Source organism: Xiphophorus hellerii, chromosome 24, assembly GCF_003331165.1.
Source record: "Xiphophorus hellerii strain 12219 chromosome 24, Xiphophorus_hellerii-4.1, whole genome shotgun sequence".
NCBI classification, from domain to species: Eukaryota; Metazoa; Chordata; class Actinopteri; order Cyprinodontiformes; family Poeciliidae; genus Xiphophorus; species Xiphophorus hellerii.
Window position 1 is genome coordinate 15807897 of NC_045695.1, and position 20439 is coordinate 15828335.

The 20439-nt window shown below is 36.8% G+C and overlaps 2 protein-coding genes across 2 annotated transcripts; both read left to right on the forward strand.

The window, feature by feature from the left end:
- Positions 1-13138: 13138 nt before the first annotated feature.
- s100b (S100 calcium binding protein, beta (neural)) lies at positions 13139-15010 on the forward strand. The gene is made up of 3 exons (XM_032557162.1): positions 13139-13278; positions 14337-14481; positions 14558-15010. The coding sequence occupies exons 2-3, from the start codon at positions 14344-14346 to the stop codon at positions 14702-14704; spliced, it is 285 nt and encodes a 94-aa protein (XP_032413053.1). The 5' UTR covers positions 13139-13278; positions 14337-14343; the 3' UTR covers positions 14705-15010.
- Positions 15011-17062: 2052 nt separating this feature from the next.
- gypc (glycophorin C (Gerbich blood group)) lies at positions 17063-20283 on the forward strand. Its single transcript, XM_032556907.1, has 4 exons — positions 17063-17237; positions 17914-18013; positions 19197-19238; positions 19669-20283. Exons 2-4 carry the CDS (start codon positions 17920-17922, stop codon positions 19863-19865), a joined length of 333 nt encoding a protein of 110 aa, XP_032412798.1. The 5' UTR covers positions 17063-17237; positions 17914-17919; the 3' UTR covers positions 19866-20283.
- The last annotated feature ends 156 nt before the right edge of the window (positions 20284-20439 follow it).

A 20439-nucleotide genomic window follows, 5' to 3' on the forward strand; every position in this document is an offset into this window, starting at 1 on the left:
TATTTGGTGCTTCAATTTATAAATTGTGTAGGATATTTCAAAGAGTTGTTTGCTGTAAATGATTTCAGGGACATGCAGGAACTAAAAGAAAAACTAAATCCAAACATTTTCCCCCCAATTGGGGGGATAAATTATTGTTAAGGACCTTAATTGATCCTTAAGGGATCAATTAAGGTCCTTAAGGGTTTTATATTTATGTTCCTGTACAAATTGTGACATTTTTATCTAAATTTCTTTAAATCTGCAATATTTGACCCAAAATTGTCTCAGTGCTGCCCTCTATAGGTTCAACGGCGGTATCAACTTTTTCTATTGGTTACATTGGATTGTGTTTCTCAGCTGTGCGCATGCGTGATTTATTTTAAATAATGCCTGCAGTGTTTAAGAAGTATAAAGGAAACACAGCAACACTCACTTCTCGCTACTGTAGAGGCAATTTCTGCTCCACGTGTTGTTGCCAAAGTCTCCAAAAACAGAAAAAAAGTTGCTACAGTTGTTAAATATTTTTTTTTAAAAAAGAAATAAAGTTATAAATGAGAAAATGTTGTCATTATAACAAGATGCAAAAGTTACTACCACACTCTGGCAGCTAAAGTTTTCCTTATAAATCTTTTGAAAACAGTTTTTATGATACAAAGAATGAGCTGTTTGATGACAGTATTTTTATTACGCTGTAATTTGAGTCATTTTATTACTTGAGTAAAATTTGGTGAATATAATCAGCTGGGTCTGAAGTGCTTGAAGCAGCCGTTGCTGACCCCAGAGTTCATCTCTGATTGGAAACCCAGACTGGTTTTGACGGATCTATTCATGCAGGTTGAATGGGAACTGTGTGGAGAGAGAAAAGGGGAGCCTGCTATTCATCGTTTTATCAAGGAGCCTCGATATCAGCGTGCCTCACTTTGCATCAGAATGACTGGACATCAGCTTGTCGACCAGGTTGGTTATGGGAAAGAACGCCAGGAATTTGCTTGGGTGGAAATCTGAAAGAAATCCGTAAAAAAAAAAAAAAACTGTTCTCAAAGCAAAGCTAAACATTGTGTTTAGATATATATGAATGAATTAAAACTGTAAAAAGCAAACAAAAATATCATCTAGTTTATAATCATTTATCAGTTTTCTAAAAGTGATGATTAGAAAGTGATGGAATGAAATGCGATGATTTTTTTCAACTGTCACAGAACAAAAACCTGAAATCTGAATTATTTATCTAATCTTTGCAACATTTTCCATTTAGCATTTCTCTGCTGCCTTGACGAGTTCTTCTGCTTATGCTGCACAACGTCTCAAATTAGCTATTCATTGCTTCAGGATTGGAGGGCTGCATATGTTTGGTCCTTATGCAGCATTTTCTGGGATTTACAGTTAAACCCTGATTGCATATTTGCATTTCAGGAGAGCGAGAAAGCTTTAAACGTCTGGACAAATCTCTTCAGATTGTAGTTTATTTTATATTTCAGGGAGATTTCTTTAATCTCTAAATGAGGCTGGCGATGGAGACGAGCCGTTTGATAAGAGCAGCAGTATTTAAACATGTAAACATCTGGATATTATTGCAATTTCAAAGCTTGGTTGCTTTGAATGAGCCACATTTTACCTCCAGAGCTGCTTTTAAGTAAAAACAAACGAAGCTCAGATGGAGGAAACTTGTTATGTTTCTGTTTCCACAGCTTCCATTGCTGACTGGTCAGATTTTTCTCTTTGTTTACTTCTCATTTTAATATTTTTTGATTTTGTGCAAAATGCTTTTACAGTAAGAGTTTGGTCAGTTTGGGAAATCTTCTCATTGCCTTGGATAAGTCAAGCTAATGACTAACTAGTGCAGCTAACGGCTAAGGAAAGTAAAGCTAACGGATAACTAGGGTCAAGCTAATAGATAACTAGATTCAAGCTAGCAGCAGCTTACTAGAGTGAAGCTGACGTCTAATGAGAGTCAAGCTAACGGCTAACGAGAGTTAAGCTAATGGATAACTAGATTCAAGCTAGCGACTAACGAGAGTTTTTATGTTTTTTTGACTTTAACTTGCTGCTAGCTTATCTGTGTTTGGAGTCAAAATTAAAATACTTTATTGATGTTTACTGTTAGCTTGAGTTTTATTAAGCTAACTTACTAAAGTTAGAGTTATGCTAACCTTACAGTTAGCTTAACTCTAAAGTCTGAATTTCTCTGATTTTTCTAAACTGATATTTGTCGTGTTTACTGTGGGTAAAATACTGACTACTCATAAATACACAACAACATACCTTACAAATAATAACAAATATATCTTAAATTTAACCACACAACCTATTTTGTTTGTTGAATGTAAAAATATGACTAACATTGAAATCCATTGCAGATTGTGTGATTACAGTTCTCATTTAGTGGCATTAAAATAAACACTGTCATTTTTAACACTATTAATCTAAAGCCGCCCTGATCATTTCTTCTGTCTGAGACCTTCTCTGTTGATCAATGATCAGCTTTGATTGATGAAGCTGCTGAGAAAATCAGACATCTAGAGCGGCCACTTTCAGTGAAGCGATAATCCGTAAATTTATTGACAGAGGAGCGTGGTAAACCTCTTTTACGAGCTTTTTGAGCGATGCGGAGGTCAGAGCAGAATTAAAACACCATAAAAAGGTTAAATGGTTCAAACTCAGTGGAGAACAGAAGATAAAACATATGAGCTCATCAAGATAAAGTTTAAAACAAAACTGACAGGTTTGTTCTTACAAGAAAAATGCAGATATTTAAACTGATGACCAGATTACATCAGTTTTCTTTTGAACTCTGACGTCCAGCTCAGTCCTAATCCCTAAAGATGGCAGCTGAGGTGCTGCAGCATCCATGTTCCAGCCGTCTTAAGAGTTTGAAGATTTGCTCTCTGACCTGTCGGCAGCTTAGTTCCACCATATGTTGTTGTTGTTTTGGATCACAGAAGAACAATCAGCTTTTCTGCAAATATTCTGGATGGAAATGCAGATTAAAGGCAGATTAATTGCAAAAATAGGAATTAAATCACAATAAACGCAACAAAAACTGGAACAGAGTCTCTCAATTAACATCAAAATAAGTCAAAGTAAAGAGAATGCTTTCAGATGAGACACAAAAACAGCTCAACTTGTGAAATATGACCAAATAGCAGCATCCAGAGGTGGCAAGGTTGTATTTGGAGTTGCAAAGCAGATATTTAAGGACAATAAGATCTTTTGTAGCGTCTCTTCTTTGAAAAAGAATCAGGTTTTCAGGTTTTCCTTTGATAAGCACAAAGAAATCAGCTTCAAGTTCAAACTCACATCCAGGAAAGACAAGTTTGCAAACTGCCTACGAAGGAGAATTAAGGTCAGATTAAGAGATTTCTTTGTGAAATAAAAATTACAGATTATCAGCGGAAAATTTTTGAATTGAAATATTTATTTATTTTGTAATGTTTGTTGTTCAATGAATTGTTTTGGTGTGTGAGCAGGAAGCAGATATTCAGGCCAGCAGGTTTCTGTGTGTGTGTGTGTGTGTGTGTGCGTGTGTGTGCGTGTGTGTTGAGGTCAGCAGCCTTTAATCCGATCGCGGGGGTGGTGAGAGTGCAAGCAGGGGAGGATTACGGGATTAGGCAGAGATGCGACATGAGATGGCCAATCTGCAGCCGCGGCGCTGGCTGGTCTGAGGTTGCCATGGTGACGTAGAGACGGAAACACAAAACAGAGCTGGTTGTGTTTCTACTAAAGCAGGAAGCTGAAACTCATTTAGCCGAGATAAAATGCAATTAAAATGATCTGGTGAAACAAATGTTCATTTTTTTATGAATAATGAACAAAGAAGTGAGTTGAAACAAATAATGAAAGTTATTTTCATCATTTCATACTTAAACAAACTATAAAAACATTAAAACAAACTAAATTTCCATTCAGTTCTCCAGTAAAGTCTTTACATATTAGGTTAATGTTTGTTAAAAGATTCCAAAGTTTCTTTATTCCTGAACAGGGAGAAAAAGATCAGACAGCACGAATCCTCCACAGAACAATAACCAGACTCTAGAAAATGATTTTTAAAACCAGGCTTCTTGGCTGTAAGGGCTGCAGGGAGGATAGTAATAACTTTGAACATATTCTAATATCTGCTAGCGCCCCCTTGTGGTCAAAAGTTAAATCAAACATAAAATGACAACACCGGTAAAATCCAAATAATCAGTCAAAATGTTGCAGAAACTTAACAAAAGTGGTAAAAAGTACAAAAAAGTCCACAAAAGTAGGAAGCAAAGACACAATAGAAAAATTAAATCAATTATTTAGGAAAGTCCATTAATCATAACCAAGTTTAGGCCATCAAACAACAAAACCAAACGTTGAAATAACTTAAATCAGCCTCAGAGCTTTGCAAAAATATTTCCCTAAATATTAAAAACGAATAACACATGAGCATAAAACAATAAAACAGCAAGAAATCAAGTTGAAATCCAGTGTTGTATAGTAACGAAGTAAAAATACTTCACTACTTTACTTAAGTATATTTTGGAGTACTTCATACTTTCCTCGAGTATGAAAAGTTTTGATGACTTTCACTTTTACTTCACTATATTTCCGAACTTAATTGCGTACTTTTACTCCGATACATTTTCAATGTGTGGTTTAGTTACTCGTTACAAAAAAGCGAGAGAGAGAAACGCAAGTGTTTTGACCCCACCTACTGATTGAGTGATGCATAAGAGTTTGAGTTTTGTAAGATATTCGGTGACATAACACTTAATAAACGTAAACATGCGGCAAGTAGTTTTTTGGGTTTTTTTTTAACCTTTGTCAAACAGCAGAGGGCGCTGCTGCATTCATATTTACTCAATGGGTGTCATTCATATTCCTTTATTTAACCAGGTAAACCCCGTTGAGATCTAGATCTCATTTTCAAGAGGGACCTGAGCAAAAAATTTGCAATACATAGCAACCTGGTTACAAGATAAAAACAATTAATACATATGCACAAGTATAAAACAATAAAAACAATAGAATCTTGTTGCCTATCTTTAATTTTTTTTTAATGTCTCTTCTCTACCGGAAAACAAGCCATTTAAAGGTGGGATGTTCTCACAATCTGTGGAAAATAAAAATGAATAAAAACCATAAAATCCTGGGAGTTTGTCTTTGAATGTGAAGATTCGACATGAAGATGACAGAAAAAGAGCTACAGAAAATAAAACAATTGGAATCTGTATTGCTTTAAATGAACCCTTAGCTTTTTCTTTACCTTGAATATGTTTATCTGTATTTGTTTTTTCTTGAGGCAGAACAAATGAGGCATAACTCTGTCGTTATACAGTGTGTCTGCGAATAAAGTTTTAAAAAAAACAACATCCGCCCCCCTCTCCCTCCCCCTCACCCAACAGACTTCTTGTGGCTTTGACGTGAAGCTGTGATGTCACTCATCCTGTCTGTGACATCACAGCCGCCTGTCTTTATATTCCCAGATTCCACAGAGAAATTCATTTGCAGTCTTCAATCTCAAACAAAACTGAACGATGGCGCGACGAAATGTATTGATGGAGAACGTGGAAAGTTTGGAGAAGAGCTGCCGGAAGCTTACAAAAGAGAACAAGAAGCTTCAGAAAACTGTCGAAGATCTGAGGCTGAAGATTGAGAGACTGAATGCCAGGAAAAAAGATACCTGGCAGGTAGAGAATGAAAGGCTGATCAACAAAAATGATTATTTGAAAAAACAATTCAGCACTTTGAATAGTGAATTGGACGAGGCTAAAGGGACAATAGAACAATTACAATCAGAAAGCAAAGCCTTGTCAAGCCATAATAGGAAGATACAATGGGGAACAATGGTCGATAAAAGAAATTTTAACAATTCAATGAAAGAGAAATCGCAACAGTTGTACTGGATTGGCAAGGTGAACAACGAGCTCACTCAAGAAATTGCTGGACTTAAATTAAAAATGGACAGACTTAAAGCCAGGGAAGAAAATTTAAAGGCTGACGAAGAAAAGATGGACAAAACAGAGAATCAGACCCCGGAAGAAGAAACTAAAGAAGAGAAATCAAATATATTTCAGATAATTGGGAGAACGTTCATCAAAATGTACCAATCAGGGACTTTGAGGTATTGGGTGCCACCCTGGATATTTTAATTTCGAAAAAACATTAAATAGCGACCACAAAAGCAGGGCTAGACTCAGATGTAGCTTGAGAGCAGAGGCAGAAATCTGCGGCTTCCAGCGGGAGGGACGGACATCAGAAGACCGTGACCACCGCAGGCTCCTAGGAGTCTCACAGATCCTTTCCAGGAGTCTCACAGATCCTTTCCAGGACTGTGTCTCCGACCCGCCTGCTGGAAACTATCCGTCGGATAGTCGAACCTCGGATCCAGGAAGAGCAGTGTGGTTTTCGTCCTGGTCGTGGAACACTGGACCAGCTCTACACCCTGCAGGGTCCTGGAGGGTGCACGGGAGTTCGCCCAACCAGTCTACATGTGTTTTGTGGACTTGGAGAAGGCGTTCGACCGTGTCCCTCGGGGAGCCCTGTGGGGGGTTCTCCGGGAGTATGGAGTACCGGGCCCTTTGATACGGGCTGTCAGGTCCCTGTATGACCGGTGTCAGAGTCTGGTCCGCATTGCCGGCAGTAAGTCGGGCTTGTTTCCGGTGAGAGTTGGACTCCGCCAGGGCTGCCCTTTGTCACCGATTCTGTTCATCACTTTCATGGACAGAATTTCTAGGCGCAGCCAAGGTGTTGAGGGGATTCGATTTGGTGGCCTTAGGATCTCATCTCTGCTTTTTGCAGACGATGTGGTCCTTTTGGCTTCATCAGATCGTGATCTGCAGCTCTCGCTGGAGCGGTTCGCAGCCGAGTGTGAAGCGGCCGGGATGGGGATCAGTGCTTCCAAATCCGAGGCCATTTTTTTGAGCCGGAAAAGGGTAGAGTGCCTTCTCCGGGTCAGGGGGGTGTCCTGCCCCAAGTGGAGGAGTTTAAGTATCTCGGGATCTTGTTCACGAATGGGGGAAGAAGGGAGCGGGAGATCGACAGGCGGATTGGCGCAGCGTCTGCAGTCAAGCGGGCGCTGTACCGGTCCGTCGTGGTGAAGAGAGAGCTGAGCCAAAAAGCGAAGCTCTCGATTTACCGGTCGATCTACGTTCCCACCCTCATCTATGGTCATGAGCTTTGGGTCATGACCGAAAGAACGAGATCGCGGATATAAGCGGCAGAAATGGATTTTCTCCGTAGGGTGGCTGGGCTCTCCCTTAGAGACAGGGTGAGAAGCTCAGTCATCCGGGAGGGACTCAGAGTAGAGCCGCTGCTCCTTCACATCCAGAGGAGCCAGTTGAGGTGGCTCGGGCATCTGGTCAGGATGCCTCCTGGACGCCTCCCTGGTGAGGTGTTCCGGGCACGTCCCACCGGGAGGAGGCCCCGGGGAAGACCCAGGACACGCTGGAGGGACTATGTCTCTCAGCTGGCCTGGGAACGCCTCGGGATTCCCCCGGAAGAGCTGGAAGAAGTGGCCGGGGAGAGGGAAGTCTGGGCCTCCCTTCTGAAGCTGCTACCCCCGCGACCCGACCCTGGATAAGCGGAAGAAGATGGATGGATGGATAAATTGCTCCTTCGAAGCTGGAGTCCGATACGCCTGCGGTTTCCAGCGGGAGAGACGGACATCAGAAGACCGTGGCCACGGCAGGCCCCTAGGAGTCTCACATCTTTTCCAGGACTGTGTCTCCGACCCGCCTGCTGGAAACCAACGGCTGACGGGACGTCCGTGAAGGGGGGACAAGTGAGTAGCGTTTAAATTAAAAAGTGAGCGAACGATTGAGGGTCTTTGGGGTGTAAAACCCCATGAATCCTAGGCACTGATTGGTAACAGAAGGACTGAAAAATCCGTAACAGAAGGATGGCGGAGTCCGCGTAAACTGAAAAACCCGTAATACCAAGTGTGTGTGAGTGTGAGTGTGAGTGTGAGTGTGTATGTACTTGGAGGAATTTAAATACCACTAGGTATTTGTCCTCATACCAAACGGCAGGAGTGCAAACGGTGAACCTCTGGTGGATGCATGTAGGCAAGAATTTCCCACCTGAAAAGGTTGAAGAGAGAATTACCACAACAGGGGATTGATCACCGTCCTGCTAAGAATTTATCCAGTCTTTTAGAGTCCACCCTATGTGTTTTTAAGACTGGAACGAAATTGACTAAATTGCTCAAAATGGGAAAAGGGAATAGCAAATTAACAACGAAAGATAAACTCCAGTGTAAGGACTGGAAGTTTATGGAAAGACCAAACCCTAACTCAGTAAAGAATTTAAATAAATTGATAGAAAAATATAACTTTCAGGGCCAATTAAACACTCAAAAAAACTGACTGAGTTATAGGATGAAGTATGACAGAAAACAAAAATCAAATCAAAAAAAATATGAGTAGTGAAGGAATGGGCGAGTTAGAAAAGTGGATGGAGGAGCTAAAAAGAGAGAAGAAGGAAATCAGAAAAGTTAGGATAAAACAGGAGAGCAAGAAGAGTGAAGCAGATCAGGCAGCAGAGCAGGGAGGAGCTCAGGTAGGAGTTATAAGAAAAAAGCAATGTCAAATTTATTTATATAGCACTTTAAAAACAGGCATAAAACTGCACCAAAGTGCTGCACAAGAATGACAATAACACAAATGAATAAAAACAGAGTATCAAAACACTAGTTCAATTAAATGCCAAGGAATAAAAATGAGTTTTAAGAAGCGATTTAAAATGATCCAGGCTGTGGGCAGATCTAATTTGGAAAAGTAGATTGTTCCATAGAAGAGGAGCAACAACAGAAAAAGCCTGATCTCCTTTCCTCTTAAGCAACCAAATACAGAAAGAAAATAAAAAGAAGATTTTGAAGATATAGAGTATAGATAGATAAATAAATGAGTTAGTAAACAAAATGAAAAATAATGAATTATCTAAAAGCTGGAAAGAAAAGTAGGTGAGAGGAAGTTCATGCAAGGAGGGAGTGAGGATTGTTTTGTGGTCTGTCTGACAGTAGAGAAGTCATGATCATCGCATAAGGCAAGATTTTGATGTAGTTTTAGTTTTCTAAATTCAGAGAACAGTTTTCTCTTTAGAGTGGCTTGTTTAAGTAAGCAAATGATTTATGAGGAATGAAATAATATGGGAAGTTTTAAACGTTTCACAACTGCAAAGAAAATAATAATTTGGTGTTGTAATGCCTTGAGTGGACATCCAGAGAGGTTGACAAGCAAGTGTTAAGGTGCCAACCTGAACATTATCCAGCTGAATACCTCAATTTAGGTTTTGATGAGAGGGGGGGGTGTTATCTTTACTTTTCCTACACACACTCGCACACATAATGCAACGTGATTGGATTTGGGGAGAAGGGCGTGATTAATTTGCCATACAAAGGAACCTGGAATGGAGTAGTGGAACGGAGTGGCAATGTAATCACAATGCACTGTAAGCTGTAATGTGTTTTGAGGCAGTTGACCAAAATCCCAGACGATTTTTAGGTCTGAAAAGTAGGACATGTCCGGGAACAAGAGGACGTCTGGTCACCCTACCATCGAGGTAACGTCTTATGAAATGGTTATAATCCTCCTGCTTCAGTAACTATAGCTTGGTCACTAGACACTACTGTGAAATCTTGACCATAAATGAACTTTGTTTGGCATTGTTTCAGTTCCATACGTGGTGTATTTAGCTTAGGCCTAATGTTGACTGTAGCAGGCTACCTAGACTCCTCTGTTCAAGGGGGGACAGAAGCCATAGCGATAGCAATTTAGACTAAATTTAACGAATATAGGAAAGGCATGCAAGTTCAAAACCAGGTTTACAGATGCCAATAAGCTGCATTTCCCTCCCAATTCTTTTTTTCTTTTGCATAATGACCAGTTGTGTGCACCACCTACTGACTGTAGCATTGACTGATTCACTGATTTGTGAAGTAGAGTAATCGTAACAGCTCTTTTTCTTCATGTTGGCCGCATTTTCTGTACTATTTATTTTTCTCATTTTCAGCACTGACTTGAAGGGAAAACTTGAGGCTTACAAAAACTTTGTATTTTCTGTCCTGGAGGGTATACTAAGAAGCTGGTTCAGTTGTAAAGCAGGTTAAGTTAACCTTGTGCTATAGGTAAAGCACCTAATTTTCTTAACTAAATGATGCCTGCAGGTATATCTATTAGCAGGTTTAATTTTGCCTGCACTTGGTTGTGTACATTATTTTAAGTGTATTTGACAAGTTTACCAAAATATAAAAAATGTCATTCAAACTGCATTTGCTTTGTTTTACTTTTTACTTGTACTTTTCATTACATTACTTGAGTACATCCATTTTTACAGTAATTTCCATACTTAAGTACAAGAAGTTTCAGATACTTTAAGACTTTAACTCAAGTAACATTTCAGTCAGTGACTTCGACTTTTACCAAAGTCATATTCTGGAGAGGTACTTATACTTTTACTTGACTCTGAGATTTCAGTACTTTATACAACACTGTTGAAATCCATCCAAAATGATCTGCAAAAGCTACGAAACGACCGTAAATAAGAGCTGGATGTCAGACACTGCCATCTAGCGGTTAGAAGCAGAACAACGCTTTCATTCCAGGAAGTTAAAATGTATTAAAAGAAAATACTTCATTTATTTTCTTCTAAAGGAATTAGCTCTGTTTTAACAGAACTTCAAAGTTTGTAAAAATTTTGACGTTTTTTTTGTGCTTTTTTTTACATTAATCGCAATAAAAAGGCCAACATGGGAAATAAATGTTTACAAAATATTAATTTACTTCTCTCTAAGTATTTCCAGTCATGCGTTTTCAAATCACAGATTATTTACAGCTGTCCCGGTTAAATATTTATTCTACAAATAATTAAAACTACTATATATGGATCTGTTTTAACATAATTTCATCAGTTTTACAAAAACAAATCATAAAAAGTCAATATGCAAACTAATCTGTTCGATGATTTGATCACATTTAGTTACAAAAGAAAAAAACTCATAAAACTAACTCAGAACGTAACTAGTTATCTATAAAATGATAAAAATTAAAGTATATTTAAAGATTTTACTATAAAGTATTGTTCAACACGCTGCTGCCCCCTACTGGTAGAAACATATAAGGTCTTTTCTATCTTTCGTAGAAGGTTTATTCTTTCTGTCAGACTCAAATAGCATGCCTCATGTCCTCCAAAAATGTTGGTGAAACGACTGAAAGGTAGAATGTTCTAATCTTAGAATAAAAAGCAAAACAACCCAAAACAGCAGCGGGCTTTGTCTGGTGACTCAGCGACCCGGTGGAGCTTTTTCCAGCCTGGCAGGAGATGCCAGCTGGCTGCTGTGGAGACGGTTGAGCTCATGGAGCCCGGCTGGCTCCCAGGAGGCCTCGGCTGTTTCCCAGGAGAGAAAATCCTGAAAGAGACACGAAACACAGAGGAACAAAGAGGAGCTGGAGCTGAAGGGTGTCAGGAGAAACTGGACTGAGCTGCCAGATAAAAAAACAAACTTCAACAACAGTCACCAGTTAATCCTGAGAGGAAAACTAACCAACATGAGCAACAATACGGGAAAAACCAGGAGGCACAATCATAAAATTATGTAAAAAATGGTTAAAAAGCAGCAGCTTATCTGAAATAAGTGAGTATTTCCAGTCATGTATTTTTAAAAGTTAAATTCAACGATACTTTACTGATCAACTAAATGTTGTTGTAGCTCATTAATTCAAGATTCTTCAAAGATTTGAAGTAAGAACTCTAATGAGTTGATTATTTCTTTATTGTTTCATAATATAATTTTTGATTTAGGACAATTTACACACCAATATTCTATTATTCCAATTTTCTATTTAAAAGAAAAATTTAAGTGAGTTAAAGTGACAGATTTGCACTGATTGTGTTTCTTTCTCTCAGCCAGACTAAACAGCAGCTAAAGTGAGACGCTGGAAACCAGTGGGCCTGAACGTGTGGCGCTGGTTTCCAGTAAGTTGGTCCAGTTTCCTGCACAGAGTCGGATTGTTTGAGGCGAACAATGAAGCGGCCGGCAGTCGTCTGCGTTCATCACCAAACAAAGGCGAGTTTTGTTTGGAGAAGACAGCCTGATACCTGCTCTGTCACGATGCCCACACATCACCAGAACGTCGATTTAAAAACGTCAAAATCCAGATTTAATAGGGAATATTTTCCCAGTTTGTTGAGGAAAACGTGTGGCTGTTAGTTTGCGCTCTGTGGGCGGTGGAGGGCACACGTCTGGCCAAGAGGAGCTGTGAAAAGAGAGACTTCATTAATATGCACAGCCAGCCACTTCCTCTGAAACCAGCCTTTGTGGCTCAAACACGACCAGAACTGGACCAAACTGAGAGATTAAAAAATATGACTGTTTTTGTTTTCATCAGAGGGAAACAGAAACAGTCATTAGCCAGCTAATTTGAACCGATTTCCTAAATCTTGGGAGATCGTTGATCAACCAGCTTCACAGAAGTTTAAAAGTCAACCTCTGTTCTTTTCTGTTGAACCCAAAACAATGAGCAAAACTCCAACATATTTATACTCAACTAAAAGTAAAATTACCAAATTATTTGGTAAAAAGTCTAATCAAGTACTGAACCAGATGGACCAAAATATAAAGTTTGGTATTAAATGGCAGTAATATAAATAAGTAACAAAAAACAACAAAATCAGGACAGTTTCCAAATCAGTTTATCTCAATAAAATAATTAAACTTTAACTGAAACTGCAGATGTGTGTCTGTTTATGGTGAATTTTTGGTTAAAACATGTTTAATTTTCATTCAGGGGTTTAAAAATCCTGAAATTTTACTCAAGTAAAAGCAGAAATACTTCATAATAAAATTACTCAAGTAAAAGTTAAAAGTACAGCGTAGTAAAAATACTCCTAAAAGTAAAATTTTTCCCTAAATGTAACTAGTTACTACCCAGAGAGGTGTGACTGTTAGCCCCGCCCACCAGGTCATGTCTGCGTGTTGACAGGTAACAATGTTACAACCAAACAATTTTTTTTGCTGTATTTTCGACATATCAGACAAAAAAACTATAATCGGGCAAAATCTGAAGTGGCTGGTCAGGATTTTTAAAGATCGGTAATCGATGATCGGCCAGAAAACTGTGATCGGTGCGTTTCTGCTGCTGAGGTCTAAACGCCTCTGACAGAAAGCTGAGGCTGTTTCTGCAGAGGCAGTGGAGTGAGGGGAGGCGCTGGGCTGTGATTGGTCAGCGGTTTGACCGACAGCATGGCTGACCCCAGGTCTGTTTAAAGCCTGCAGCGCAGCGGCTGCCTCCACTGTCTGGAAACGCAGCGTCACTTTGCATCTGAACTACGGTAAGCACAACAAACCTTTAGACTGCAAAACACTGGAGTCATATACAGAATTAATGTCTTGCAGAGCAGGTAAATAATGTTATATACTTTAAAATATATCAACATTTTAAGGTCTTTTTTTAACCCAAACTTTTACTTTTTTGATTTTAATTTGTTTAAATATGAGAGTTGTTCCGTATCTGATTCTTCTGTTTCTAATCTGTTTTTATTTATCTTTGGTGAAGACAGCCGCTGCGTCTGAAATGAGTTCAAAGCAATTATTTCTAAAGTATTATTTATTATTTTTACTTTGTATCAAATATAATGATATCATTACATTACATTATGAAATTATCTTATTGTATACCAACATGTTGTTTTGTATATTTTGGGTTTTTATTGTGTCATAAATCAAATATCATATTGTGTCAAATTAACATAAACATTGTGTGGTATTGTACTTTATTATATTATAATGTAAGATATTCTATCATATTATATGAATGTTAAATATTGTATTAATATGTATTGCACATTAATATAACGTTGCACTGTTTTCATTGTACAAAACTGTTTATTTTGTATTTTTATTACATTTTATTCAATTATATAAATGTATCATATTGTGCAATATTGTAAAATAACAACCTTATTATTTTACACCACACTATATTGTCTCATTTATGTGATATTTTATTTTTCATAACCTAAAATATTACATTAAAATAGACATTTATCATGTCTGTGTTATAATAAATGGTATAATTTATTGTGTAAAAAATATATACTGTGTAATTAATTGGTATAATATTACATTGTATAATATTATTGTATATCCTGTATCAAAATATTTTGTAATATTGCATCATGTTCTACTGTACTTAAGAATATTGTATCTTATTGAATCAAATTTAATAATATATCATGTGATGTATAACCCAACTTTAATTATGTATGATATAGAATGGTGTCATATATATTAATATACAACAAATACTGTATATATTATATATACAGATTAATCCTGATAACTTTAAAAAGTTTAACAGTTTTTCTTCCTTTCTTCCTCGGGGCTGAAGGTCAACGATGTCTGACCTTGAGACCTCCATAGCCACCATTATCGCCGTTTTCCAGAAATACTCCGAGAGAGAAGGAGACAAGCACAAACTGAAGAAGAGCGAGCTGAAGGATCTTCTTCACGACGAGCTGCCAGACCTGATGGCGGTGATTCAAACGCTTGTTTTCTTTCTAAGAGCTGAAACGAGAGCAGGCTCCTGACCTCTGACCTCTGACCTTGCAGCACGTCAAAGACCAGTCCACGCTGGACGGCCTGATGGAGAGTCTGGACGCCGACGGCGACTCTGAGTGCAACTTCCAGGAGTTCATGACATTCGTCTCCGTGGTTACCGTCTGTTGCCACGAGTTCTTCGAGCACGAAGAGGAGTGAGGAGGGCGAGACGAAGAGGAGCGACAGCGAAATATAAAGAAATAGAAACCTAGCAACGAGAGGCAACACTTTTAGCTTCCAGTACAAGTAGCAACTAATAAAATGGAGTAGTTAAAACTTTACAGCAATTTTCTGTTTAGCAGATTTAACCATTAATGTTTGCTTTGAAAGCAACTTCATCACATTCAGAAGAAAAAAGTAAAAATGTTTTGGAAATGTTTCCAAATTTGACCAATATTTGTCAACCAAAACTTGAGTTTTTTTCCTGGTTTTCAACTTATAATAAAGTTATACTTTTATAACTTTGCTTCTTTTCAGCTGTTAGAAGAAATTAATTAAATATAGAGTCATAATTTAGCTAACTGCTAGTTTGGAAATGCCAGGATGTTAGCATGCACAGCTATCAAGGCTTAATGAACAATATTTGTTATTCCAGTTTCCTCATAAGTGTTATTCTGAAAAATGTAGTAAAGTCAGATTATTTTTTCCAGCTGTGTTTTGTTCCCATGAAAATCAATGTAAAAAAAGACAATTTAATTTTTTAAGTGGCTTGAGAGCTTGATGTAATTATATGGTTTAAGATTTTACTTAAATTCAAATATATGTGAAACTGAATGAATCATTTCAGCTCAATGTTATGAAGTTAAACCAAAGGCAGGATTATTAAAATATCTTATTGATATTCTATGGAGAGCTGTTTCATTCAAAATCAAATAACTAAACATTAGCTCACATGCTATAAAAATAAAAGTCCATGAAAAACATGAAGTAGCTTTTCAAAATAAGTCTCACAAAATAAAACTATGAAATTAATAAATAAATGAGAGGTGAAATACTTCATCAAATAAATTCTGAAATAAATAAATAAAACTGTGATTGACAAAATAAGCTCCCAATGGAAAACAATGTATTTATTTTGTTTTTATTTCATGGGGACATTTATTTATTTGATGAAGTATTCTTAATTATTTATCAATAAAAGTATTTTTAAAAGTTATTTTTAGTTAAACGGCTTTCTATATAAGCTCTGGATTTAGCATTTTTTCTTGATTCTCCCTGCAGTTTCTAGTTTTTGTTCTTTATTAAAGCACCATATTTAATTAATTCCATATTTTTATTTGTTTTATGTTTATGCTGATGTTTTCCTGGGAAGAAATGACTTCAGATTGAATCTTTATACATTAATCATCATAAATGAACGTTTATTTTCTTCATCTGGATTCAAGGACAGAACTCACCGTGTGGGGATCAGGAGCTCCCCCTGCTGGACACCTTGAGATTACATGATATTCTGAAAAATGTAAAAACAGAAATAATCTAAATGTGATACATAAAGGGGAATTTTATGTAAGAGCATGAATACTAAAATGTTTACACCTCTTTGTAAAAGTAAGGCACAATAATAATTCAAAACAGATGAAAAAGTTAAACTAAAACCCCAAATTATGCTAATATTTACAGAGTTGGGTAGGAAGTAGTTATATTTACCTATACCTGAGCAACTTTTTTTTTTTTTTAAATGTACATTTAGGAGTATTTTTACTATGCTGTACTTCTAACTTTTACATGAGTCAATTTATTATGAAGTATCTCTTCTCTTACTTGAGTAAAATTTCTGGATTTTCTACCTACTGAATGAAAAACAAACATGTTTTTACTAAAAATCCACCACAAACACAAACACACACACACACACCCACACACACACACACCCACACACACACACACACACACACACACACACAGCTGCTGTTTTTCTCAAAGTTTCATAAGTTTTAAATTGAAAAACAAAATTAATTTGGAATAATTTTCTTCTGACTGATTCTGTTATTTTTGTTACTTCTATGAATTATTGTCATGTTGGTCCATAAAATAGAATTTTTTTTAATTAACTTCATATTTTGGTTCATTTAATGATGTAATTTTTACATATTTAATGATTGATCATTTGATCAGTTACTCAGTACTTGAGCAGACATTTCACCAAACACCTTCTTACACTTGAATAATTTCTTGCATTGCTACTTTTTACTTTTACTTGAGTAAAAATATGTTGAAGTTGTGCTACTCTTACTTGAGTATAATTTTTGCGTTCTGAAATTTACCATCAAATGCTGAGACGTTTCTTTGGCATCTACATTTAGTTCAACAAGTGATCAGAAGTTGCTTTATTCCAAGTTTATTCTCTTTCTTGCAGTTTGACTTCAGGAAAATCTGTTGCAGAAAAATGAAATGAAACACTTTTTCTCCTGGGAATGTTTTAAAAGAATCAACATTTCACTGCATCAAAGGGAGGCTTGACATTAATGCTGCAGATTAATAAACAAGGATGATGCAAGAAAGCTGTGAGCTGCAGAGTTACACATCTGCAGGCTGTGGAGCATCACAGAGGCGGAGTCAGAGCGCCGATTGGCCGGATCTGGACCCGGGGGAGCAACACCACACCCAGCTGAGAGTCTGACTGTCCAAAACATTTTTTTCTCCTTCTCTGTTTCTTCTTATTGGATCATAAACTGCTGCAGCCTGATCAATAGTAAGTTCTTGGCTTTATTTTCTATTTGCATCACATTCTCTGTTGATGTTTGAACTAAATGCTAATAGTTTTAGCTTCAGTTTTCATCATTTTATAACATGAAAGTGATTATCATTCTTAAATATGTTGATGAAGTAAAAAGTTACTGATATATTAAGACTTCTGCTGTTATCTTAAAGTCAAGACTTGATAGAAAAAACAGCTTTCAGACTGAGGCTCATTTGTTTTTCTCCTAATGTTGTGCAGCTGTCAGAGTTAAGTGAAGCATGACTCTCATTGTGACAAACATCAACGCTCTCAGTTAACCTTACTGTCTCTCTAGGGTTTGTGACTCAGGAGGTGAAAAACATTCAATTCTTTTAATTGTTCCTTTGCACACTAAACAACTTTTGTTATCAGGCAACAAATATGAACATCTATGTTAGCGTTTTATTCTTTATCTTACAGAAATTTGGAGGTTTGCGTGCAAAATATATAAATATCTGCTAAATTTAGTGCAAACAAGTTCAGGTTTTCTTACAACAGCTGCAAAACAAGATCAAAGACAAAAACCAAATCACTTTATTAAATTAATTTCATAAAAAGGAAAACAATGGTTTTGATTTACGTTATTTTAAAAGGAAATGAAAATCTCTCCCATCAAACTCCGACTGAAACCCGTTTATTTCCTCTCCAGGTCAAGATGAACTCTTACTCGACTCCCTCTCCTCTGACTCAACCATCAACTGACGAATATTCAACCGTTTCAGATCTTGTGACCAAGATCGGAAAAAAAGGTGCGTCCATCTCCTTACAGATGGCAACATCTGTTATATATCACATTTAATAAAACTGTGAGAATGTGAACAGCTTCTGTCTGCTATTCTGACTGTAAGTCAGTGTAAATGTGATGTTTAAATATTTAATTTTGATCAGTTGTTCTCCCGTTAACCTTTGGCTAGTTTTTTCATTACTGCCGTATGTCAAAATAAATAAATGCAGAAAGAGTTTATTTAGTATTGACACTAAAGTAGCTGCAGAACCTTTAAGTGGATAATTTGATATGTTTACTTGTAAAACTAGTGCAAATAAAAAATAACTGTGAAAACCCTGAAATCAAGCCACTATAACAGAAAAGGATGTAATGAAACACAGAAAAGAGAAAGGACTTGCCTTTTAGTAAGCTGTAATATTTCAACTGGAAAATGTTTTAGCTTAATTTTCCTGTCAAATCTTAAAGTGTTTAGTTATGACAACACAGATTGCAGAAAAAAACATTTTTTTTCTGCTTACTATTGCTGATCTAACCAATGCTAAGCTAATTATTAGTCAAATAAAACCCTCTAAAATCTGCCCAGCTAATAGTTACACAGAAAAGTGATACAAAAGTAAAACTAAATGCTGATTAATAAAAATCTGTTCCAAGCTACTAAGCCAAAAGTGGCTAAGCTAAAATCCAAGCATTGACTAGCTAAATGGTTCTAAGCTAAAAGTTGCTAAGCTAATTGCTACTAACCTTAGCATTTAAAACACAATAATTTCACCTCTTTAAATGCAGTTAAATGCTGCCAGGATAAGGTCTAAATATTGCTAACATGAAAATACTGCTAAATTAAAAGATGCTAATTGCTGCTAACCATTTAGCATTTAGCAAACAGAATAATCTGAGCTCATCAAATGCAGTTAATGCATAAGTCTATGTGGCTACAGCAGGGAGTGTCTTATCAGTGTTACACCTCTGGGGCGTGTCGCCGTGGAGATGAGTGTCAAAACACTGATAGCAACAGGCGGCGGTTTCCACAGCAGGGGGCAACGGGTCCAACATGGGCTATCAGCAGAGATGCCCCTGAGAAATTAATTTATTACAATAAAAACATGTAAAATAAATGTTTTTAGATTGATGATTTAATGTTTAGATTATGAACTACAGTAAAGACTATTTCATTTTGAATTTACATTAAATAAATGTTATTTTTACAGATATCTACAGCAGCACAGAGGATTTAGCAGCCTTAATCGGAGGTGAGAAAGTTTTACTTTTGTTTTGGTTCCATTTTCTGAAATGTTGAAGAGTAAAAAGTTTCATTTTGAGTCAAAAAACTAAACAACTTATGCAAATATTGATGACATTTTAAAAAGCTAATTCCTCTTAAATATAGATGAAGATATAATTTATCATAATCTGTAGATTAATTTCTTTCTGATGCAACCGTGATGTAGTCTGAGTGGAGTTACGACTCGTCTCTGCTGGAATAAATCAAACTGTTGGTGGAAGTTTGATTTCCAGTTCACCTGATCAGATTGGATTTTTAACGTTCAATTAGTTTCATTCCAGGTTTGATACTTTTTCATGGAGTTCTTGCAACATTTTATACATTTCTTAAGAAAAAATCATGGAACATTTTCTTTGTGTTGAGATTCAACACCTTACTGTTCTCATGTTTCCTTGCAGGTATCATCACTGTGGTGCTGCTGGTCTTCCTCTGCACCATCGCCGTCTTGCTGTGGTGTCTGTCCAGACAAAAAGGCTCGTATGTCACCAACGAGACGGAGGATGATGACGAGGAAGACAACGAAGATGATGAGTCTGTCGGCTCTGACGTGGCGCTTCAGTCCAAAGAACCTCTGAAGACGGACAAAGAGGACTGAAGAGGGACAAACGTAACTTCAACTTAAGGACTGCTGAGATTAATTTTTTAAAATAAAAGCAGAAAGATAAAAACATATTTTAGCATTTTTAAAAAAATAAACATCTTATTTTGTAAGCCAGTAATTGTGCATCAATCCCTATGAAACACCGATGAGACGTAACTGATTGTATGTAATTTCCTTCAGCTGTTCAGTTGTAATTTGTTGATTTATTCAACAAATTTTATTACTTCTTATGTGTTCAAACTCAATAAGTTCACTTAGAGTAAGTCTTGGATTTGAATGCTTTAGTTTGAGACACATTTGGCTGTCCAGGAAAGCAACATGAAGGATTTTTAAATTTTTTATTTTTACAGGAACAGCAGAGATTATAAATTGTGTAGATGCCAGTGAGAACTCAGTAAATCTGGGGAATGGTTTCCTGCTCATTTTTATATTTTAGTGCTTTCTCCACAATGTTTTCTTGATTTAAAATAATCATTTTAAAAGAAAATGTATAAAAAGTTGTGTGTGGCTGTTTATTGGTGACAGAAAAAGGGAAGGAGTGAATACAAATATCTACAAGAAACACGAC

What these genes read in the sequence shown, in the direction of transcription:
- s100b (XM_032557162.1), top strand. Translation starts at nt 14,344, where the DNA reads ATGTCTGACCTTGAGACCTCCATAGCCACCATTATCGCCGTTTTCCAG. An exon ending in AGCTGCCAGACCTGATGGCG is followed by an intron (nt 14,482 to 14,557) that starts GTGATTCAAACG and finishes CTGACCTTGCAG; the next exon opens with CACGTCAAAGACCAGTCCAC.
- gypc (XM_032556907.1), top strand. Translation starts at nt 17,920, where the DNA reads ATGAACTCTTACTCGACTCCCTCTCCTCTGACTCAACCATCAACTGAC. An exon ending in GACCAAGATCGGAAAAAAAG is followed by an intron (nt 18,014 to 19,196) that starts GTGCGTCCATCT and finishes TTATTTTTACAG; the next exon opens with ATATCTACAGCAGCACAGAG. An exon ending in TTTAGCAGCCTTAATCGGAG is followed by an intron (nt 19,239 to 19,668) that starts GTGAGAAAGTTT and finishes GTTTCCTTGCAG; the next exon opens with GTATCATCACTGTGGTGCTG.